This window comes from Bubalus bubalis, chromosome 7, assembly GCF_019923935.1.
Source record: "Bubalus bubalis isolate 160015118507 breed Murrah chromosome 7, NDDB_SH_1, whole genome shotgun sequence".
Lineage (NCBI taxonomy): Eukaryota > Metazoa > Chordata > Mammalia > Artiodactyla > Bovidae > Bubalus > Bubalus bubalis.
This window is the reverse complement of record NC_059163.1, coordinates 115807814-115832833: the sequence shown is the minus strand read 5'-3', so window position 1 is coordinate 115832833 and position 25020 is coordinate 115807814. Positions and strand designations below refer to the sequence as shown.

The 25020-nt window shown below is 39.4% G+C and overlaps 1 protein-coding gene across 8 annotated transcripts in view; it reads right to left on the bottom strand.

Moving 5' to 3' along the window:
- Nucleotides 1-1198: 1198 nt before the first annotated feature.
- Nucleotides 1199-25020, bottom strand: part of TNIP3 (TNFAIP3 interacting protein 3) — a 113891-nt gene continuing 90069 nt past the window's right edge. For all 8 annotated transcript variants that reach the window (XM_044946270.1, XM_044946262.1, XM_044946267.1 and 5 more), the window contains 5 exons: nt 23268-23393; nt 14326-14376; nt 13353-13451; nt 9663-9723; nt 1199-1889 (listed from right to left, as the gene is read on the bottom strand). In XM_044946270.1, the coding sequence (XP_044802205.1) occupies nt 1858-1889; nt 9663-9723; nt 13353-13451; nt 14326-14376; nt 23268-23393 (369 nt within the window). In that variant the 3' untranslated portion in view covers nt 1199-1857. The remainder of the gene's footprint in view (nt 1890-9662; nt 9724-13352; nt 13452-14325; nt 14377-23267; nt 23394-25020) is intronic.

The following is a 25020-nucleotide window of genomic DNA, read 5'->3' as shown; positions in this document are numbered from 1 at the left end:
ATATAGCAAAATGTTAGGAAGCAACTGTTGTTTTTCTGATTCACTTACACTCAAGTATTGGCCAGGAATGATTTGTCTCTTTAACAAGTAGTAGAAAAAACAAAGCTTTAGTAAAACAAAGCTTTAGTAAGGAAAGGATAATTCTTTCTCAAGAATCATTAAGAATTAAGCAACCAAAGACTGAGGTTGAAAATATTTTACTTCATAAGACCCTTTAATCTTCCTATTATACAAAGCTTCAAGTATTTTCAGAAGTTGAAATAGAAAACATTGAGCTGGAATTAAGCAGAATAACATCTGGAAGTTGGAGCTAGATACTCCCAGGTGTATCTCTGGATTATTTATTTGACTGCAGCTTCAACTGATGCTCCTGGTTTTCTTTAGATATTTAGAGAAATACAGATATTCATGAATCGCACACTCTTGCTTTACACCTCCTCACAAAGAGGATCTCTAGTTGGTCCTAACAGAATCATTATTAAATGGATGAACTTAGTATTTTTAAATCTCTTTAATCTTTAGGGAGGCTTCCCTGATGGTTCAGATGGTAAAGAATCCTCTTGCAATGCAGGATACCTGGTTTCAATTCCTAGGTTGGGAAGACCTTCTGAAGGAGGGCATGGCAGCCCACTCCAGTTTTCTTGTTGGAGAATCTCCATGGACAGAGAAGCCTGGTGGGCTACAGTCCTTGGGGTCGCAAAGAGTCAGACACGACTGAATCACTAAGCAGAGCAGAGCACAGCACAGCACAGCATACCTGTAAAAATTGTTGATCTGTGTTTGCTGAAAAGTTCTCAAAGGATTTAATTCAGGGCTTCCCAGGTGGTGTTAAAGGTAAAGAACCCGCCTGCTAATGCAGGAGACGTAAGAGATGTGGGTTCAATCCCTGGGTTGGAAAGATCCCCTGGAGGAGGAAATGGCAACCCACTCCAGTATTCTTGCCTGGAGAATCCCATGGACAGAGGAGTCTGGCAGGCTATCAGATTTAGCACAATCTTTAGACATCTGTCATGTAACGGTATAATTTAACTGCAATAAAATTTGGATACATCCGTTTTCCATTTTAATTGGTTTGAGAAGACAGAGTTATGCTTTTTGTTAGTAATTATGCAAATACACAGGAAGGAAAGCAGATTTAACTGCAAATTCATGTATTTTTGAACTACTTCTCTAAATACATAGGTACACAGCAAAGCCATCACCATCGCGTTAGGATTTTATCCTTCATAATCTAGTCCACCTAAAAATGAAGTAGGCTCACAATTTCTCATCTTAAATGATTTGTTTATAGTTTCAAGTTTACTATTTTCTTTAGGTTGAATCTATTTAAGAAAGTATATACACCTCTTCAATTCTGTTTCTAGGTTCACTGAGGTGAACAGTCATGAATGTAGCATCTAGATAAACTGGCTAAAGACCTAAGCCTCTACAAAAATAATGGGAGCAATGTTAAAATTTTATAACTGCAGAAACTTTTCCCCCAGGGAACACATTTAAATCAACACACAATATCACTGCATCACAAATGGAGCTGCTGAAACCATGAAATCATTCCTGAAAGTCCAACAGCAATATACTGAAGAGAGTTTCGAGGCATCACCCATAATTCATCAGCCAAATCTCATTTCGAGGAAACTGGAAGCTGTGATAGGCTGTAAATTCTGGCTCCTTGGACTCGATCAGGATCTCAGCTGTCTCAGCCTCGTCCTCCATTCCTGCCAAGGAGAGCCATTCCTGGGCATCCGTAGTGAAGGCGGGGTGCGCAGCGGTGGCAGTCACGAGCCCCAGCAAGCACGGGGCGGAGGGCCCTCCCCCAGGCTGTCCCCGGCCCGTGTGCTCCTCCGCCGGTGTGTGCGTCTACTGACTGGCTTTCTTTTCTGACGGGAGACCTATGGAAACCAACGAAAATGCTTCAGATTGAAAATTAAAGATTCATTTCTTTTCTTCTGGCTTAGGGCTAACATAAACTTTGAGGCTGGCAAGAAAAGAAATACTTTATTCATGAGCCCCCACAAGTTTACACTGCGAAATCAAGAGGTGGCAAATGGAGGGTTATTATTTTCAACATTGACATATGCGAACTATTTACTGAAATCACTTGTGGCCTAGTTCTGATCATGCCTGAGGAGGAATGCTCTGGACTGCTCCTCATTCTTGCTGGCATTTTTGTGGCTCTGGAATTTGCTTATGAAAGTGAGTTATATATGTTACTATTAGGTTTAGTACTCAATCCACAGAGAGATAATTGCCAAATATACTACTTGAAAAATATGATACTGGGTGCATTATTGCCAAGGCCATAGATCAGAGTTGGTAAGATGTAAATGCGTATCATGAAAACCAATATGAAAAATTTGGAATTTTAGTAGGAGCAGGGAAAAATGCGACAAACGATTGCCATAGGGAAGATAAAGAAGTTTACTCATGGCAACAGAATTAAAAAATCATATGAATGCCAAGAAATGGGGTTTTCTTGATTGATGATAACGATTTAGTATGCTAAATGTTTTATATTTGCTGCCCTGCATTTGGCATTTCAAATATATGCTAAACATTTTAGTAACAGGAAGATAAAAAGTTACTTTTTCCATGTTTAAGAAATATTTTTCTGAGAACTGTGGTCATTATATTAAAAAATATCCACTGGAAACCACAAATCTTATAGAAGAAAACATAGGCAGAACTTCTTTGACATAAATCATAGCAATATTTTTTTGATCTGTCTAAGGCAAAGGAACAAAAGCAAAAATAAACAAATGGGACATAATTAAACTGGAAAGCATTTGCTCAGCAAAGGAAACCATCAACAAAATGAAAAGACAAGCTACTAAATGGGAGGAAAATACTTGCAAATGATTTGAATAACATGGGGTTAAAGCTAACATATATAAATAGTTCATATAACTCAATATTAACAAAAAACAATTGAAAATGGACACAAGACCTGAATAGACATTTTTCCAAAGAAGACAGACATTTGACCCATAGGCACATGAAAAGATGCTCACATCATTAATCATCAAAGAAATGAAAATCAAAACCACAATAAGAAATCAGCTCACACCTGCCCAAATGACTGTCATCAAAAAGACCACAGATAACCAGTGTTGGCAAGGAAGTGGAGAAATGGTAAACCTTGGGCACTGTTGATGGGAATGTTAGTTGGTATAGCCACTGTGGAAAATGACATAGAAACTCCTCAAAAAAATGAAAAATTGAACTACCATATGATCCAGCAATTCTACTCCTGGGTGTATAGCCAAAGAAAACAAAAGCACTAATTCAAAGTGATATATGTATCCCAAAGTCCATTGCTTTTAAAGATTAGTGTTTGTCTAGGAATGTATTTCGGAGAAGGCAATGGCATCCCACTCCAGTACTCTTGCCTGGAAAATCCCATGGACGGAGGAGCCTGGTGGGCTGTAGTCTATGGGGTCACGAAGATTCGGATGCGACTGAGCGACTTCCCTTTCATTTTTCACTTTCATGCATTGGAGAAGGAAATGGCAACCCACTCCAGTGTTCTTGCCTGGAGAATCCCAGGTACGGGGGAGCTTGGTGGGCTGCCGTCTATGGGGTCACACAGAGTCGGACACGACTGAAGCGACTTAGCAGCAGCAGCAGCAGGAATGTATTTACTACTTGCATTTTCATATGTTCCTGTACATGTAAATGTACTTTTGTGTTCTATTTAGTATTCTTGTAGCAAAATCACTTAGTTTACTGATAGGTTGACCTTTGGAGTATTAAAGGTGAAGTGGCATTTCTCCTATAACTCTTTTCTAACACTCTAGAAACAGGCATGAAATTATCTGTCTCTAAATTTCAATTAATTCTTCTTTCTCTATTCACTAAGAAAGTAAACTATTTTATAAAAGAAAAATATTGTTTTGTCCATTGGTATTGAAAATTGTACAATGCATAGTCTCTAAGTTTCTGCTGTTTCTTACATTTCTTGAGTAGTTTTTGCTATTTACACTGGTCTGTTATCTCTTTATACAACTGGGAACTGTAAAACTCCAACTAATCCAAGCCATTTACCAATGTAAAATCACCTGTAACGTTTATATATAAAAACAGCTATTAAAGACACAAACTGAGAAATATAGACTCTGACTTCCAGGACAGACCATCAGAATTTATTTAAATACAATAGTGCAAAGTATGATATTACTACATTTTACTTGATATGGCTTAGCGGTTACAATGTGGGCTTTGGAGCTCGACTGTGGGGGCGTGTCTGTGTTCCAGCCATGTGGGGTTCGACAAGTTACATGATCTTTCTGCTCCTCAGTCTCCACGTTTGCAAAACAGGACAATGGCAGTCCTCATTTCACACAGTTGCTATAAGGTTTTGATGAGATAATAAACATAAAGCACCTAAAATAGTTTCTGGCATATAGTCAGTGTTATAGGGTGAACTGTGCCCTCTTTAAAAGATATGTTTAAGTCCTTACCCTGTAAACATGTCCTTATTTGGGAATAGGGGCTTTGCAGATTAACATAAAGCCATACTGGATTAGCCTAATCCAATATGACTGGTGTCCTTATATATATAAGAAGGGGAAAATCGAGACACAGACACAAAGGGAAGATAGCCACATGAAGAAGATAGACACAGATTCAGATTATGCTGTCCCAACCAGGGAACATCTGGGATGACTAAAAGCTGAAAGAGGCAAGGAAGGACCCTCCCCTCCCTGCAGGCTCTAAAGGGAGCTTGACTCTTGTCAACACGTAGATTTCGGACTTCTACTTCTGAGAATAAATTATGTGAGAGCATAAATTTTTGATGCAATAAGACACCTAGTTTGTGGTATTTTGTTATGGTCGCCCTAGGATACGAATTCAGCCATTATTCTATTAATTACTTATTACTTGACATTGGTAAAGGCCAGTTAGAATGGTTAGGCTTTGATCTTCTGTATTGTAAAGAAATAATGATGTTTGCTTACAACACAATCTTGCATGCCTATGTTCACGCATTCCAAATATGTAAGGACTGAACAGCTTATTAGACAAACTTTAACTCTACACCATATGAGAATTTTGGAAGGTACAGAAGTGATCGGCATAAAATACAGTCAAAAACCATAGCCTTGTAACATTTCAGAAAGGAGGCAACAATGTGTTTTCAAGGCTATACTAACTCTACTGTGCCATAATTGTTTTGGAAACATGGAAATCATTTTGCATCCCATTCTGATAATGGATAAAATGAGATTGAAATATTCTTTGTAAAATCACACGTTTAAACAGAAACTGTAACCCATTAACATCTGTGGACTTCAAAGTAGAAAAATGCCATTACTTAATCCTATGCAGAGAGAAAGCCAGGAAACTCTCAAAGATTTGAAAACCTTTATTTAACTCTTTAGCTCTAAAAGATTTGCTTTTCAGTGTGTCCCCAAAGCACTCTAAAATAACCACGGCTGTAACTGAGAGCAAGGCTGAGCCGACGACTGTCCCATGCGTACCAAATACCTGCTGACCTTACTGCTCAGCCAGGGAGCCCTTTCCTGTGCCTCCTCCCGTCTTCAGAGGACCCAGCTCTGGCCCTCCTCCAGCCAGACTCCCCTTCACTAAGGGAGCCTGCCTCCCTTTAGAACAAGCCCCAGCACCTGCAGGTAGACCCACAGGTTCTCTGCCAGGCGACCCTGCGTCTGCTTCCAGGCTCCATGTGGTCCTCTTCTGTTGAGTGAGGGGTATATGGATGAAGTTGGGATATGCCCGCTGGGCTGTTCTCAAATTTACACTCCAGACCCCTCCCAGGGGGAGGGTGAGAGGGCACGGATGGGGGCACTGCCCAGATCATTCCATGCCACTGTGTTCTGGCACAGAGCTGATTGAAATCTCAGGGTTCTAAAGTTGATACTGGCCTTCCAGCTTCATTTATCAATAGGAAGATTGACATATTTTGGGATTCCCTGGTGGCTCAGATGGTAGAGTCTGCCTGTAATGTGGGTGACCTGGGTTCGATCCCTGGGTCAGGAAGATCCCCTGGAGGAGGGCATGGCAACCCACTCCAGTATTCTAGCTTGGAAAATCCCATGGATGGAGGAGACGGGCCGACTACAGTCCATGGATCACAAAGAGTTGGACATGACTGAGTGACTTCAATTTCACTTTCTTTTGCACCCACTATACTTTTGAAAAATCAGAAGGCTCCATGTATAAAAATCAGAGTCACTATTTAAGGTTAAATTATAATAAGAGGAATCACAAAGGAAGATGCTAAGATAAAAATATCCTACATATATTGGGGTCAGAAAAATAGATCTGTCATGAGTATAGGAAATTAATAAAACCCAAGAACTAGGACAATCTATAAAGCACATGTACTAATTAACATTAATTTAAATATCCATATTTTTAAAAGGATCCTTTTTATTTAAACAAAATATTTAAAGTATTATATGAGTAAAACTTAGAGCAATTTTCAGAAATAGTTTGTTTATAGATTATCAAAAACAGAGTCTCATTTTTCTACTCAATTTTCTTCCCACTGCTTGAATTTTGGTATTTCTGGCCCCAAACACAGGCCATATTGACTAGCACTATATTCTTGAATAGTGGAGAATAAATATATTCGTCATATAATGAGACAATAGAAATATCTTTATAATAAAAAGATTTTAAAACCTATATATTTTAAACAATACCACAAAATTATTTTCAAGCATGCTGAGCAACTGCATTGGTTCTACAAAGCAAAAGGAGCTTTCCAATTAAATGAAACAAAAACTAACAAGAATCATTACTGAAATTAATTAATGGTACATGCAATGTCTGTGACAGGGTGATTTCAGAGTTTCTGCCAAGTCTCAAGACCTGGCTTGACCTTGGAAATAGCATCAGCTTTGGAAACTAGAAGAGGAGCAGGTAGATTTTTAAGTAAGGAGTTTCTCTCTATGATGGTCCTCTGGTCATGATCAACCCTTTCCCTGCTATAGACAAGCCACAGTTAGCTGCAGAGCTGTGTTGGTACGGAGGTCAGGTTTCAAATGGTAATATCCCTTTAGTTTCCGCCAGAACTGCTCAAGCAAGATTTATCTTACGACACATTTATTATGCACTTATTCTTACGTGGGCTTCCCTGGTGGCTCAGTCAGGAAAGAATCCGCCTACAATATGAGAGACCTGGGTTTGATCCCTGGGCTGCGAAGATCCCCTGGAGGAGGGCATGGCAACCCACTCCAGTATTCTTGCCTGGAGAATCCCATGGACAGAGAAGCCTGGTGGGCTAAAGTCCATGGGATTGCAAAGAGTTGGACACAACTGAGTGACTAAGCACATTCTTACATAGCACTGTCTTTTACCTGTGAGAGTCTAAGTGTCGAATGAGAAGCACAGATAATGCATGCTATGACTTCCTAGGAAGAGGAGATTATTGAGGGTTAGGTACTAGTCCATAACTGTCCAAGATAAGACCCCAATTGTCATTTTTATATCTATCATTTTAGAAAATGCTTAATATAGCAAGAGAGGTAGGTTTTCAAGGGCACTATAGGATGTGATTCAAAGCACAGGTTTGGAAGTCTTAATGTATCTGAAATCTAATTCCAGGGCTAAATCTTCCTAATCAGTTTCCTCATCTGTAAAATGGTCACTTTATAGCATTGCTGTGAAGATTAAAACAATGTTTTAAAAGTACTCAGGTTGCTACATAATAAAGGCTAATTTTTCATTGTAATTTTACATCTGTAGACCATGTCACACAAGATGTTTTACATTACAAAGCTCTATATTTCTTACCAAATAGACAAAAATCAGTTGATCTCACACACTGGCTATAAAATTATATATTTGCATATTATTTAGGTTCTGGAGGTCATCACAATTCATTCCTGTTTTATATAGTTATTAGGTTCTATGATATTGGTCCAAGATGAATATAATAGTGATATATAAATAGCTTTATGATATTATTGAATTTTCTACTGTATAATTTTTTGTCTAGTGATTAAACTCCAACTCATGAGAAAATGGAGAAGGCAATGGCACCCCACTCCAGTACTCTTGCCTGGAAAATCCCATGGATGGAGGAGCCTGGTGGGCTGTAATCCATGGGGTCACGAAGAGTCGGGCACGACTGAGCGACTTCACTTTCACTTTTCACTTTCATGCATTGGAGAAGGAAATGGCAACCCACTCCAGTGTTCTTGCCTGGAGAATCCCAGGGACGGGGGAGCCTGGTGGGCTGCCGTCTATGGGGTCGAACAGAGTTGGTCACAACTGAAGCGACTTAGCAGCAGCAGCAGCAGGAGAAAATATGTTTAATATTCATTCCAGATCAATATAATATAAAATGGGAAATTATAATTGGGTGGCAACTCAGCTATTGTATAATAATGGATTTCAAAAACATAGACATTATGCAACAACCATTATGGTTAATAACATGCTTTTCAATTAAAAGCTCTCCATTAAGACTTGAACCCAAGAACCTCATTAAAGACAATGGTTATCTTAGTAGTAGAAAAGAAAAAAGAAAGTACTACAGTTTTCTGATAAATATATAGACATTCATTATAGAGCTCTCACTCTCTATCTTTCTTCTGCATAATACGACTGTGAGTTGTGGCCTTTGCACTCCACTGCTTCTGTGTGCAGCTGTCAAGGTTGTGTACTGCACAGCTGTAGGGAGCTCTGTTTATGCCGACTACCATGAAAAGCCCCTGGACTTGGGAAGTTCCCAACCGGAGCAACTACATATGGTATCCTGGCCCCTACTTCCACTCCATACTGGACTCTTTGTACTAGAAACTAGAATTCTGTGGCCTCAGATATGAACTAAAGGAGAAAACATTTCAAGCATGGCCTGAAACTGGTCTATGGCTTGTTTTCAGCTTTTCTAGATGGATTCCAATATCTGGATACTAACTACTTAAAGAGTTCCAGGTGTGGGTCACGTTGCGATTTTTAAGCATGTAGCAGACATTGCTGAGTTTTGATTGCGTGTGATGAGAACAGAAGTGGGATTATGATTATAGCCCAGTTTATTCAGCCCACTTCTGGGTGGCCTCACGAGAGCAGAGAAGCAAGCAACAGAATGTCTAGCAGGTTCTGAAAAGAAAGAGGAGCGTGACAAACCAGAGAAAAATAAGACGAAAGAGTATTCTTATTTGTGAGTACTTTGTAAGTGACTTTTTACTGTTTTCAAGCACACTTAAGAGTGGGTGTTGTGGGCAACTCTGGCCTAAACTTGGAGTCTGACATTTAGTCATTAGGGAACACAGCCCTGAGCTTTTGGTTTCGTCTGTCTGTCTGTCTGTTAGTGACATTTGAAGCATGTGTCTAGCAACCTCAACCTGAAAGAGTGACGCGCATCTGTACTTTGTAGTAGAATCACAGAACTTTGCGCTGTTATTGGTATAACAGAGCTCTGCTGGAATCTCTAACCCCAGCTGGAATACTGACTCTGAGATGGAATAGGAACAGAAGTCAGAACTGAGATCCATGCATTTCTGCACTCGAGCATTTTCTTTTTCTAAAGGAGTTTGATTTAACTCCAGGCGCATCACATGAGAGTTGTGTATGCAACACAACTTTATAGTGGGTCCTCCCCAAGTCCAAGTGAATGCATGTCGAGTAAACATCCCCCCCAAAGATCCTATTGAAATGTAAACATGAAAGAATGCTCAATCCAGCTGTGGTCTTACCACTTGCCTTGTGCTGCACATCTGGCGGAAACTGGTCAGGAGCATGCCACTGGCAGTCTGGCTGTGTGGAACAATAAAATATTATTATAGCAATATGCGCTGCAAGCCAAACACGGTGGCATGTTAAAAATATAGCTGTTCTATGTGGCTTTATTACCCAGGCAACACAAAAGTAGTTGCTACCCAAACCTGTTTCTCCCTTATCTCCCTGATCACTGTTATCATCTCCCGACCCACCCCCCTCCTAAATCCACTAAGTGTTTGGTCAGAATTTGGGATTCTGACTTTTTTTTTTTGAAACAGATGTGTTTTGAATATGTGCAGAAGTATAAACACATTTGTAAAAACTTACTATAGCCCATAAATAAAAGAATTTATCATCAACAAATGCTCTTTTTTAAAACCCTCACACAGGAGGTAACAGGAAGACCAAAAGACAAAAATGTCCAAGTTGAATGTTTTCCAGTGGTTCAAGGAAGGAATGTCAGCCATGAGGGCATGGCTTATGGAGGCTCAGGATGGGAAAGCAGGGAAAAACTTTCCTTTTGTACTGTTCCTCTGCAGAAACTGTTCTAAATTGCTTACATAGTTTAGAAAGGCAGTAAGACAGTAAACACTGGGATTCTTCTCTTGGAACTTCTCCTAGATGTACACCAATTAAGAACAGCTACATATTGAACCTCAGGAAAACTGTAAAATGAATTGCAGTGAAATAAATATAAACTATGGGCAGTCCTGGGTGTTCATTGGAAGGACTGATGTTGAAGCTGAAGCTCCAATACTTTGGCCACCTGATGTGAAGACCTGATTCATTTGAAAAGACTCTGATGCTGGGAAAGATTGAGGGCAGGAGGAGAAGGGGACGCAGGGGATGAGATGGCTGGATAGCATCACTGACTCAATGGACATGGGTCTGGGTGAACTCTGGGAGTTGGTGATGGACAGGGAGGCCTGGTGTGCTGCGATCCATGGGGTAGCAAAGAGTCAGACATGACTGCTCAGTCATGACTGAACTGAACTGATGGGCTTCCCAGGTGGATCAAGTAGTAAAGAATCTGCCTGCCAATTCAGGAGATGCAGGAGATGTGGGTTTGATCGCTGGGTTGGGAAGATCCCCTGGAGGAGGACATGACAACCCACTCCAGTGTTCTTGCTGGGAAAATTCCATGGACAGAGCAACCTGGTGGCTACAACCATGGGGTTGCAAAGGTCAGACACGACTGAACACAGACAAACAAAATATAAACTATAGACCTGAATTTCAAAAGATAGGTCCAATGCCAGAATATTGTATTTACCCACTTAGAAAAGAGTAGTCTCAGCTTTACCCAGGAGGTTGGTCTGTCTTCCTGCTCCAGATGCTGGTCCCTGCTTCCTCTACCTCTCTCCCCAAGACACAGTGAATACAAAGCTTTTGTTCTATTATTCAATTACCACCTGAAAATAACTCAGGAACATTTTCTCTAACAACCAGCCAATAGGGAGCATTTTACAGGGCTGCCAGACCACTGAAAGTAGCCTAAAATTTCAGTTCCTGACAAGCATCCTGACAAGATGCTAAGAAATACTGGATCTGGTGCAGTCTGACTCCACTTTATCCTCACTCAGACACCTAGGCTCTTGGCTCCTTTTGGTCCATGAAAAAACTAAAAGAGGATATGAGATCATCTCTGTTTTTCATCTCCTCATTTATTTTTAAATGTCTCAAATAACACTGGATAAGTGACTTGAGCCTCAGTTTTATATTCCAGGGCAGCTGCCAAAAGAAGGTGAATATATCATAATTTTACAAACACTATTGCATGGGCTTTAATTCAGGCTTAGAAATAAGCATGAAACATGAAATATTATTTTTAAATGGACTCTAGGAGTTTCTGTAATTTTTATCCTTATACTGAGATTTTGTTTAACTGAATACTGCTTGAAAATGTAGCCATTACATGACTTGGAATCTGGTTTCAAATACAGACCTTTATTTGGTGATAATTTTATGTGATCTGGACTGCCTTATTGCTTGTAATTGATAGGAAAAGACTCATGTGCTTTTGTAGTAGGTGAATTTCTGTCTTCTTGAAGATTTGAAGTCAACAGTCATTTTTACTTCCAGGAAAATTTGAATGACTCATTGGTTTTCTAGTTAACCTTCCACAAGAGCATTTCCCCCCAATTCCCTAAACTGTAGACAACTAAACTCCTTAGTAAATTTTTATCTCTTTATGTTTCCCACAATATTAATTTCCTTCTATATTCTGAAAAAAAATTAGAATGATAGCTGTGTTTGGAGATTCCCAGAAATGTTTCTAATGAAAAGAAAAAAGTAAGTAAACAGGTAAAGAAAAAAAAATGGAGGGGGGAGAGCAGACAGAAGCAGCAATCATCAGCAACACAAAAAGAACCAAATTCTCATCTGTGCACTGTGTCACACCAGGGTCAAATAAGAGATGCTCATTAAATTCTGACATCCTTCCGCCACCCAAAGAGTAATTATCTCCTGTCTTGGAAAAGGGCTTTTGAGTCAAAAGCCTCAAATACAAAAGTGTGAGAAGTTTCAGGCAACTCTGAACTCCTTGACTGTTCTCCTAGGAAAAGCCCAGTTAAAATTTCAGACTCTTTGCATAATCAGAAATATGGTTAATAATAACTAAGGGAAAAGAGATTGTCTGAGCCAATCCAAAATGAAGAAAAACGCATGATTTATTTCCTGCATAATGATTCTGTCTATGTAGGCGAAATAGAGAATAGAGACAAATTTCCAGACCATGGGAGAGGGTGGGTGGAATACTGCCATTGAGAAGGAAAGGGAGGGTGTTTTGGGTCTGACTTATTCAGGTTGACTGTTCAAATCAATTCCACTCACAAATAATTGCTTCACTGTTCACTTCATTTTGCCTGGGTAGACACAGCCATAGAAAGCAACTTAAGTGGGTCACTTTTTCTTGAATCCTTTAAGAATTCCCTTTCAATTGGAAAATGTCAAAGACTATTTTGCACAGATGTAACCATATTCACAGTAGTTGAATATAAGTTTACAACTGAAAAAGGCATCTCCCAGACTGTTTTGTTATGTTCACTTTGCTTTTCTTTAGACACAGAAATGTCTTCTTTGGTAGAGTCAGGTGTCATTAAAAATGACCCATATCAAATGGTATGTTTGTTCATGGAATTTTAGCTCAATTTGATACCTTTCAGTGAATGTATTCATATCTATATTTCCTGTAGATGCAGAGTTCCAAAGATACTTAGAGTGTACATTGACCACTGTAACTCTGCAAATCAGAGGCTAAGATAAATAGAGGCTCTTTTTGTAGAAAATAATATGTGCCAGTATCCCAGAGACAGACATCATTTCTACCAAAAGAGAGTATTAGTCAGAGAAGGCAATGGCACCCCACTCCAGTGCTTTTGCCTGGAAAGTCCCATGGACGGAGGAGCCTGGTGGGCTGCAGTCCATGGGGTCGTGAAGAGTTGGACACGACTGAGCGACTTCACCTTCACTTTTCACTTTCATGCATTGGAGAAGGAAATGGCAACCCACTCCAGTGTTCTTGCCTGGAGGATCCCAGGGATGGGGGAGCCTGGCGGGCTGCCGTCTATGGGGTCGCACAGAGTTGGACACGACTGAAGCGACTTAGCAGCAACTTAGCAGCAGAGACATAGAACTTGATGGTTGGAATGGAGGCCTTTACTTACTGGGTGCTTCTGTAGGTTCTGCACAGCCCCAAGGTCCATCAGTAGGTATGGATCCCTCAGGTGGAAATTCCAGCCGCAGTTACAGGTTGGGAAACACATCTGAGGAGAAGAATGCTGTTAGTTCACCGAAAGCAGGTGCAACTGGGGAGTCACACTGACCCTTGCTTTATACAACCCCAAGGTTTGGTTGAAATCTTACGGTTTAGCCTAAATCTGGCATAATCCAAATTCAAGATAGGAGGTCAGATACTGAGATAGATGAAGCCATAGGCCAAATTTTATTCAAAGTGAAACTATAGTTGTTTTTCCATGTTGAAGATACTAAAAATACCTGAAAATGTATATAGAGTTAACTTTATGTTTCTGAGTTATCTTCACAGAGTCCTCACTTAAGAAGAACCAATCTTTAAGTCATAACACAAATTTTCTTAAACTGCAGCCAGAGACTCCAATGATATAACTAATGTCCAGAGAGGAAATGAGGAATTAAGAGAAATAATATTCATTCCTAAGTCTACTAGAGAACCAACGGAATGGAATGCTCTAATGCCCAAGAAGATATTCTTTCTCAAAAGAAGGCAGAAGACATCTTTGACGTTGTTTTCAACTGTTAGTATAAGCGACTGTATGAACTATCAAGGAAATATATTTCCCAGGTGTTTGTAGTCTATGAAGAAATTTCTATCTGCATGAACACACACTAAGGCGTGTGCTCCTGTTGAAACCTGTTCTGTAAAGCATGTGCTTTTCTTGAGTGTTAGGGTCGAGAGGCCTTGGTACCTCAGTATTATCTCTCCACTGACATTTTAATTGATAATGAAAAGCATGAGTTGCCCTAGGCCCTCTGTAGCAGAACTTGAATTTGCCTTTAACTGGGACCACGAGAAACTGCTGCATTTGGGAATAAATGTGAGTAAAACTCAGAGTCGGCATTTCTAACATGACAAGAAGTTGTGAGTAAGGATCAACATACCTGTTTTAACTGCCTCTCTAGTTTTTCTTTCTCCATCTGACAGGCTTTTATCTGTGGACAAGACAAAAGCATTTGTGTATCAGAAAGAGCTGATGTCTTAAAGCAACTCCTGGCCCAGTTGGCAGGGATCTGCTCAGAAATCCAAGGGGTGAAGCCCTGATAACAATAATGCCAATAAAAGTAGTTGAATTTTGGATTTTCCAGGCATAAATTGGTTCTATTGTGAAATTTCCAAATTAAGTTTGCAAAGTTGGGTATTTTAAAATTGTTATTCCAAATTATTGTGACCACGGCAATTCTGTTTTAGGTTGATGTATTTGGATCTAGGTGTGAATGTAGATATAGACATAGATGTGGGTATATAAATAGCTTCTACTGCTTATTGAATGTAATTGTACAGTCAATTGTATAGTCAAAAGTTTCCACAATACATTTTAGAAGTTGCATATGCACTTAATACATGCCAGACACTGATCTAAGTGCTTTATACTTAATAACTCTCATTCAAGCCTCCAATACCCCTAAATGGCACTTAAAATTTATATTCCTATTTTGCAGAAGAGGTCACTGAGGTATGAGATGCTGAGTAACTTGTTCAAAGTCACACTGTTGTACTCCATCTGGCAGAGTCATCTCCCCTGAGTTCCCCCAACATCTGACACATCTAAGGAAAGCTGGTTTTTCTTGCACTCTTTACTCATGCTGTTGTCATCCCTGAAGTGAAAGTGAAAGTGTTAGCCACTCAGTTATGTCCAATTCTTTGTGATTTCATGGACTAAAGCTCACCAGGCTCCTCTATCCCTGGAATTTTCCAGGAAAGAATATTGGAATGGGTAGCCATTCCCTTCTTGAGAGGATCTTCCAAACCCAGGGACTGAACCCAGGTCTCCTGCATTGCAGGTGGATTCTTTACCATCTGAGCCATATGAATCCTTTCCAAGTCCCACCTATGGAATTATTCTCTCCTTTCAGTTCAGTTCAGTCTCTCAGTCATGTCCGACTCTTTGCAACCCCATGGACTGCAGCACTCCAGGCCTCCTATCCATCACCAACTCCTGGAGTTTACTCAAACTCATGTCCGTTGAGTCAGTGATGCCATCCAACCATCTCATCCTCTGTCATCCCCTTCTCCTCCCACTTTCAATCTTTCCCAACATCAGGGTCTTTTCAAATGAGTCAGTTCTTCATATCAGGTGGCCAAAGTATTGGTTCCAGCTTCAACATCAGTCCTTCTAGTGAACACCCAGGACTGATCTTTAGGATGGACTGGTTGGATCTCTTTGCAGTCCAAGGGACTCTCAAGAGTCTTCTCCAACACCATAGTACAAAAGCATCAATACTTTGGCATTCAGCTTTCTTTATAGTCCGACTTTCACATCCATACATGACTACTGGAAAAACCATAGCTTTGACTAGGTGGATTTTGTCGGCAAAGTAATGTCTCTGCTTTTTAATATGCTCTCTAGGTTGGTCATAGCTTTTCTTCCAAGGAGCACGCGTCTTTGAATTTTATGGCTGCAATCACCATCTGCAGTGATTTTGGAGCCCTCCAAAATAAAGTCTGTCACCGTTTCTTTTGTTTCCCCATCTGTTTGCCATGAAGTGATGGGACCGGATGCCATGATCTTAGTTTTCTGAATGTTGAGTTTAAATCCAAAATTTTCACTCTCCTCTTTCACTTTCATCAAGAGACTCTTTAGTTCTTCTTTGCTTTCTGCCATAAGCGAGGTGTCATCTGCATATCTGAGGATATTGATATTTCTCCCAGCAATCTTCATTCCAGCTTGTGCTTCATCCAGCCCAGCGTTTCTCATGATGTACTCTGCATATCAGTTAAATAAGCAAGGTGACAATATACAGCCTTAATGTACTCCTTTTCCTATTTGGAACCAGTCTGTTGTTCCACGTCCAGGTCTAATTGTTGCTTCCTGACGTGCATACAGATTTCTCAGGAAGCAGGTCAGGTGGTCTGGTATTCCCATGTCTTTCAGAATTTTCCACAGTTTATTGTGATCCACACAGTCAAAGGTTTTGGCATAGTCAATAAAGCAGAAATAGATGTTTTTCTGGAACTCTCTTGCTTTGTCTATGATCCAATGGATGTTGGCAATTTGATCTCTGGTTCCTCTGCCTTTTGTAAATCCAGCTTGAACATCTGGAAGTTCTTGGTTCATGTACTGTTGAAGCCTGGCTTGGAGAATTTTGAGTATTACTTTGCTAGCGTGTGAGATCAGTGCAGTTGTGTGGTAGTTTGAGCATTCTTTGGCATTGCCTTTCTTTGGGATTGGAATGAAAACTGCCCTTTTCCAGTCCTGTGGCCACTGCTGAGTTTTCCAAATTTGCTGGCATATTGAATGCAGCACTTTCACAGCATCATCTTTCAGGATTTGAAATAGCTCAACTGGATTCCATCACCTCCGCTAGCTTTGTTCATAGTGATGGTTTCTAAGACCCACTTGACTTCACATTCCAGGATGTCTGGCTCTAGGTGAGTGATCACACCATCATGATTATCTGGGTTGTGAAGATCTTTTTTGTATAGTTCTTCTGTATATTCTTGCCACCTCTTAATATCTTCTGCTTCTGTTAGATCCATAACATTTCTGCCCTTTATTGTCCCCATTTTGCATGAAATGTTCCCTATCTCTAATTTGCTTGAAGAGATCTCTAGTTTTCCCCATTCTATTGTTTTCCTCTATTTCTTTGCATTGATCACTGAGGAAGGCTTTCTTCACTTTTGTTATTCTTTGGAACTCTGCATTCAAATGGGTATATCTTTCCTTTTCTCCTTTGCCTTTCACTTCTCTTTTCTCAGCTATTTGTAAGGCCTCCTCAGACAACCATTTTGCCTTTTTGCATTTCTTTTTCTTGGGGATGGTCTTGATCCCTGTCTCCTGTACAATGTCACGAACCTCTGTCCATAGTTCATCAGGCACTCTATCAGATCTAGTCCCTTGATTCTATTTCTCACTTCCACTGTATAATCATAAGCGATTTGATTTAGGTCTTACTGAATGGTCTAGTGCTTTTCCTTACTTTCTTCAAGTCTGAATTTGGCAATAAGGAGTACATGATCTGAACCACAGTCAGCTCCCAGTCTTGTTTTTGCTGACCATATTGAGCTTCTCCATCTTTAGCTGCAAAGAATATAATCAATCCAATTTCAGTATTGACCATCTGGTGATGTCCATGTGTAGAGTCTTCTCTTGTGTTGTTGGAAGAGGCTGTTTGCTATGACCAGTTCGTTCTCTTGGCAAAACTCTATTAGCCTTTGCCGTGTTTCATTCTGTACTCCAAGGCCAAATTTGCCTGTTACTCCAGGTGTTTCTTGACTTCCTACCTTTGCATTCCAGTCCCCTATAATGAAAAGGACATTTTTTGGGGGTATTAATTCTAGAAGGTCTTGTAGGTCATCATAGAACCATTCAACTTCAGCTTCTTCAGCATTACTGGTCAGGGCATAGACTTGGATTACTGTGATATTGAATAATTTGCCTTGGAAATGAACAGAGATCATTCTGTCATTTTTGAGCTTGCATCCAAGTACTGCATTTTGGACTCTTTTGTTAACTATGATGGATACTCCATTTCTTCTAAGGGATTCTTGCCCACAGTAGTAGATATAATGGTCATCTGAGTTAAATTTACTCATTCCATTCCATTTTAGTTTGCTGATTTTTAAAATGTTGATGTTCACTCTTGCCAACTCCTGTTTGACCACTTCTAATTTGCCTTAATTCATGGACCTAACATTCCAGGTTCCTATGCAATATTGCTTTCTACAGTGTCAGACTTTACTTCCATCACCAGTCACGTCCACAACTGGGTGTTGTTTTTGCTTTGGCTCCATCCCTTCATTCTTTCTGGACTTATTTCTCCACTGATCTCCAATAGCATATTGAGCATCTACCAACCTGGGGAGTTCATCTTTCAGTGTCCTATCTTTTTGCCTTTTCATACTGTTCATGGGGTTCTCAAGGCAAGAATACTGAAGTGGTTTGCCATTCCCTTCTCCAGTGGACCACGTTTTGTCAGCCCTCTCCACCATGACCTGCCCGTCTTGGGTGGCCCTACACGGCATGGCTCATAGTTTCATTGAATTAGACAAGGCTGTGGTCCATGTGATCAGATTGGTTAGTTTTCTGTGATTGTGGTTTTCAGTCTGTCTGCCCTCTGATAGAGAAGGATAAGAGGCTTATGGAAGCTTCCTGATGGGAGAGACTGACTGAGGAGGAACCTGGGTCTTGTTCTGATGGGCAGGGCCATGCTCAGTAAATCTTTAATCCACAGCCCTGCTCATCAACAGAAAATTGAATTAAGGATTCTCTCCTTTGGTCCTCCCATATAGGGTCTCACATTTATTACATGTACTTTTTGTACTCCAGTGTGCACTATGTTCAGTCAATTCTCATGATTCACAGTAGTTATATTCTATAAAATAAGCATGAACACTGAAGTAACAAATACTGAATCATTGCTTCTGGGGAAATGCAGGCTTAGGTTCCTACCAGCCTCTGGTCATGCCAATTTTGTTAATCAATCAATACATAATCTTGTTTTATGTGTGTTTCTGTTAAAGATACCTTATTTGGTGTTCAGTCACTCAGTAGTGTCCGAGTCTTTGTGACCCCGTGGACTGCAGCACACCAGGCTTCCCTGTCCTTCACCATCTCCTGGAGCTTGCTCAAACTCATATCCATTGAGTCAGTGATGCCATCCAACCATCTCATCCTCTGTCATCCCCTTTTCCTTCTGCCTTCTATCTTTCCCACCATCAGAGCCTTTTTCCAATGAGCCAACTCTTCACATCAGGTGGCTGAAGTATTGGGGCTTCAGCTTCAGCATCAGTCCTTCCAATGAATATTCAGGGTTGATTTCCTTCAATATTGACCACTGTCAATACTTGCTGTCCAAGGGATTCTCAAGAGTCTTCCCAGCATCACATTTCAAAGGCATCAGTTCTTTGGCACTCAGACTTTTTTATTGTCCAGGTCCCACATCTGTACATGACTACTGGAAAAACCATAGCTTTGACTGTATGGACCTTTGTAGGCAAAGTAATGTCTCTGCTTTTTAATATGCTGTCTAGGTTTATCATTGCTTTTCTTCCAAGGAGCAAGCATCTTTTAATTTCATGGCTGCAGTCACCATCCAGAGTGATTTTGGAGGTGAAGAAAATCAAGTCTGTCACTGTTTCCTTTGTTTCCCCATCTATTTGCCATGAAGTTTAGTAAGTACTATAGATCCGTAAACAATAGCGCTATATTCATCCCTGAATGAAGCTTATCTGACACATATCTTTTCTCCAGTAGGCAGTTTGCAGCCTTCCTGCCCTTAGGAACACTGGATAGCACTTCAGCACTAGCTTGAGGGCCATTAAAAAATGAGATCCCCAACAAAAAGCTCAAAAATGTGAAAAATGTGGCACTAAATAGACCATGAAAAGAACACTTTATAGTACGAGAGCTGAAAGAAGGCAGCGTCACCTTTTGGACTTCCACTGGGAATAAGCGTGTTAGGAGGTCAAGTATTTTGCTGCTCTGTGCAAGTTCACAAATGAACTTAAAGGTGGTCCAAGAATTGATTTTGGGGGTGACAAATATATTTTAGTGAGTAAGTGAATTCACAAAATTGGAACCTGCAAACAATGAGGATAGACTATACAGGTTCCCCTCACTATACTGTGGGCCTTTTTGTAGCATGGATTATTTTTTAGTTCCTTCACAGCATATTGCAGAATGCCTTGCAGAAAGAAAGCATCAGAATTAGATATCATGAGGCACTGAATGTGGCAGGCTAATTATAAAACTAAATGAAACTATTATAAATTCTCCCTTCCAATAAACTATTTACAAAATACTTGTGAGCCATGACTTGGACTGGATGTTTTTGAATAGATTTTGTTTTTTTCACTTAATCCTGAGAATAACCTTGTGAAGTCATGAGGCAAGTATCATTATATTTTACAGGTGAGTATGGTGGTGGTGAGTGACTTCATTTTCACTTTTCACTTTCATGCATTGGAGGAGGAAATGGCAACCCACTCCAGTGTTCTTGCCTGGAGAATCCCAGGGATGGCGGGGCCTGGTGGGCTGCCATCTATGGGGTCACACAGAGTCGGACACGATTGAAGCGACTTAGCAGCAGCAGCAGCATGGCTGGTGGTAAAGAACCTGCCTGCAAATGCAGGAGGCTTAAGAGACTTGGGTTTGATCTTTGGGTTGGGAAGATTCCTTGGAGGAAATCATGGCAACCCACTCTAGTATTCTTGCCTCGAGAAGACATGGACAGAGGAGCCTGGAGGGCTACAGTCCAGAGGGGCACAAAGAATCAGACACAACTGAAGCGACTTAGCACGCATATGGTGAGAGAAGTTAACTAACTTATTTTAGAGAGAGAAGTTTTGGAATTACATGAAACATTTTAGAGATCATCTAATTCAATTTTGTCATTTTACAGATGAAGAAAAGGAAGTACAGGAAAAAGTTCAATATTTACTCAAGATCCTCACCAATTGTTAAAGCAGGCATGAACATCAGACTTTTTTATCCTTAGATTTCGCCTAAGCATCTTTCACTTTGCCACACTATTTTTACCAGTCATTGCCTTAAATGATAGGAGGCAGTGATAGTGAGAGAGTCAGTTCCTAGGCAGGTTGATAAGGAGTCTAGGGGTTCCCAAGGAGAGAGGGGTCTGGAATTCTCAAGGAGGAAGAAAGAACAAACTTTTTTTCTTTCTCCACATTCCTTAGGATTATGTAACAATAATGTATCGTGCCTGAGGACAGTCTCTGGATTAAACCTTCTGGCTAATTCTGTTATCTTAAAATGTAAATTATGGGAGTAGGTCTGATGAGGTCTTTACAACCTCCAGACATTCTTTGGATTATATAACTTCATTGTTAACACTAGCAAGCGGGTACTCTTTCTGCCCCCTTCTGATGCCTATGTCAGAAGCTTTCTCTATCTCCTTTATACTTTAATAAAACTTTATTACACAAAAGCTCTGAGCGATCAAGCCTCGTCTCTGGCCCCGGATTGAATTCTTCTCCTCCGAGGGCCAAGAATCCCGGTGTCTTTGCGTGATTCAACAACAACCTTTCAATAGGAGTTGATAGGAGGAATCACCGTCCTCAGTGATAGGAGGAATACACTCTGGTATGTAAGCAACTAGTACCAGATGGATTTGACCTAAAAATTCCTTTGGTCAAGTGGTCCATTTGGACCACAGGTAATATACTACTCAAATAAGTACTCTATTATATTATGGCATTTAATCTGCTGTTAAGGCATTTAATACAGATTGTTACACCATCTATTACATTTTGTGAATTCTATCCTACTTTTACCTGAGTAAATGAGACTTTTGAAGAATAAATGCTTGTACTATCATTATAAAGAAAATTTTGATAGTTTTAACATATTACTAACATCCTCCTTTAGTTCATAAGCACAGTTACACAGCACTGTGATTAAACAACACATTCATTTTATTGATATCAAACAGAAATTACAGATGACACAGAAAATTACTGTGGATTATAGTCTATAACACAAATAGATGATTGTGTGTTTCTAGCTGTACTAGAGTTTCTATAATGGGAAGAACATTGCCAATCTAGGTAAATACCTATCATCAATCTGATTTAATGTAGTAGAATGAATAAAATTAAAATATGGCAGGTAGTAAAATGATTTGTGCAGTGACAAGTTCAAAGAAATTAAGACAGTTATGCATGTAAGACATAAAAATTGAGAGCAATTTTCTAAGAACAATCAGAACATTTCTCACCCACTGTTATAAAAGTAGGTTGCATGAATTGCTTTTGGAAAAAGCATTTTATTATGTTTTTACCATTATTTTATTCCTTCCAATTTCTTAGAAAGGAAATGGTTGTTCTAAATAATTTTCCATGTGAAATTAGGAATTTAAAATTAATCCTTAAAAAAGATGTCAAAGAAGAAACAAAGAATTTAATTCACAATCTACTTTGTATTAGGAAGAAGAGTATGACAGAAAGTTTAAAATCTCCTCTGAGACTAAGGATTTTGAACTTACAGAGCTGTTACAGCATGTCTCACAACAATTTCCTATCTATTGAAACACATTGCATAATCTTGCAAATTAAAAATTTAGTGGTTCTTTTTCTTATCTTTCGGAGAAGGCAATGGCATCCCACTCCAGTACTCTTGCCTGGAGAATCCCATGGACGGAGGAGCCTGGTAGGCTGCAGTCCATGGGGTTGCACAGAGTCGGACACGACTGAGCGACTTCCCTTTTCTTATCTTAAGCCTAAATTGTGTTAGCTATATTTCCCTCATTAACATCAATATTTACCCATTATGGCAACTTCTTGAGTCTATGTTTAATAAATTCTATTGCACTTAATTTTAGCATGCTTACAGTTAATATTCTGTTCTAATAAAGTGGCTTATATTATCTGGCTTCCTTGAGAGCGCTCCAGTTACATTAAATCTGGGAACCCACTGAACAAAATTCTTGGTCTCACTAGATATATAAATGACATTCATTATGCATGTTTTTGGAAGATAGGAACATTCCAATGTAGTCCTTCAAGGAAAAATGCTAAGAATTTAGAAACAACTTCAATGTATTGGAGTGTTTTGTCTTTGAATTTAAGTGCTATTTAGTCCCAACTCTCATTCTACCAAGATAAATATTATGAGAAAAAAGATCAAAAGAATTGGATTTTGTACAAGACTTTGGAATCCAATTTCTTGGATAACTCTTTAATATACTTAAGTTCAAAGAAATCACCAGTCACTTTCATCTCTTTACAAAATTGTTTACAAATGATTTCATCCCAGATGCTAATTTCTCAAAAAAAAATGGCCATTAACAGAAGCCAAAATATCTTGATTTTTTAATGAAAAATAAATATAAAATACATATGTGCTGGTAAAGGTTATTTGAACTTATACCTGAGAATTCAGCCTGTTCAACTGGGATTGAGAAGTCTGAATAATCTGCTGTAGCTCCTCTTTTTCTTGCTTAAGTCTTTCTCGGTCTGATCGCTCCTTTTTGAAGTCTTCTTCATATATTTGCACCTAGGAAATATTAACATGCTGTTACTGCTAGCTTCCTTTTCTCTTAAGCCATTTAAATGAGTTCAGAAGAGATGCTGTCTGGGTTTGTCCAATTTGACATGGATGTCCTCTTTTCATGAATATTTCTTTATGGTGGGACTCCATCTTGATACCTGTGACTATAATTTTGTCTTTTAGTTTGTTTAGAATGGTACTTCCTCAACTTTTTTCTCATTGAGCAGTAATTCATAAGTAAATTCATGGATATTTTGCAAAAAATTCCCTTCACCAATATTTCTATTGCATATTACGTGACTGTGAGGAAACCTTGACCCCCCCGACTCCATCAATGTTAAGTGTCACTGTTTTGGAACAAATCATTCATCTCTAAAACAAGACTTTGACATATAAATATTGCTTGAAGTTCTTCGGTCAGTTTACTGACAATAGCTAAGCGAAACCACTGAATACTGACATGTCAAAGTTTCTAAACAGAAATTATAAGTTGAGCACAAGTTAAAAATGAAAGGCTCATGTATGTGGGAAAGCAAGGGATGTTTGTTAAAGGACATTCACCAGAGTTGCCCTTTATAAGTACCTGTGGGCACATATCATAAAAAAGAGGAACATTTTAGTGGAATGCCTCTTGAGAGGTACTCCAAATATTGTAGAAAAGTAATCAAAACAGCCCTGCCCCAGAACAGATTTAATTATTGTTTGTTTTAATTGGCATAGTGTTGATTGGTGGCTTGGAGACTAGAATGTGGAGTTATGAAAACAAATGAAGCTTAAGGAGTGAAGCAAAGGAATTCCTCTAAAACTAGATTTAAATTATAACTTACATGAGAACCTGCCAGTTAGATGTTTGTCTATTAATGTTAAACCACATTGCACCATCATCAACAGTGCAACAAATTTGAACTAAAGGGTTATCAATTTTAAGTTAATAATAATAGAGCAAAGAGTAATAGGCAAGAGAGGAAAAAATGAAACATTTTATATAGCCCTATACACAGATTTACATATTTAATTTCAAGCCTTTTTTCATCAGAAGCATTGCAAAAGAACTATACGCAGTCAAGCTGACATTTTGTTTTCTGGTGTTGGCTTTTTTTGGTTGAGAGTGCCAGTCTTAAGGCACAGATACAGTTTAATCAATGTACAATTAATAAACAATTACCAGAGGCAACTAAAGTGGGAGAAGCCCATTGATTAGACCAGAACACACTTATAGTGATGTCATCACTTAGGTGGCCAATTCAAGCTCAGTTTCTTGGTGAATTTAAATCCTCTAGAGTTTCATGCAGCACTTGGTGGTGTAATGATAGTAGGTACCCAGTTAGAAGTGTGCACAGTTAAAATATGAATGCAGAAAGCTATCAAAAGGGCCAAACATGAAGGAGATTAATTCTGGTCTACTCTGGGGGTTATGAAAAAAGAATACTTGCCACTGTCTCTATCAAATACAAACTAAACCATTGCTGTCAACACTGCACGTAAGAGCAACTCTCCTGCGTGAAATTCACATTATGTGAGAGCAATGAAGATGACTCGAGTGTCGAACATAAGCAGCCCTTTTTTCAGAGGAATCCTGGCTTGTGCCAATGATACTTCAGGGGCTGACAATGTGGCAGAGTTTTAACACTCT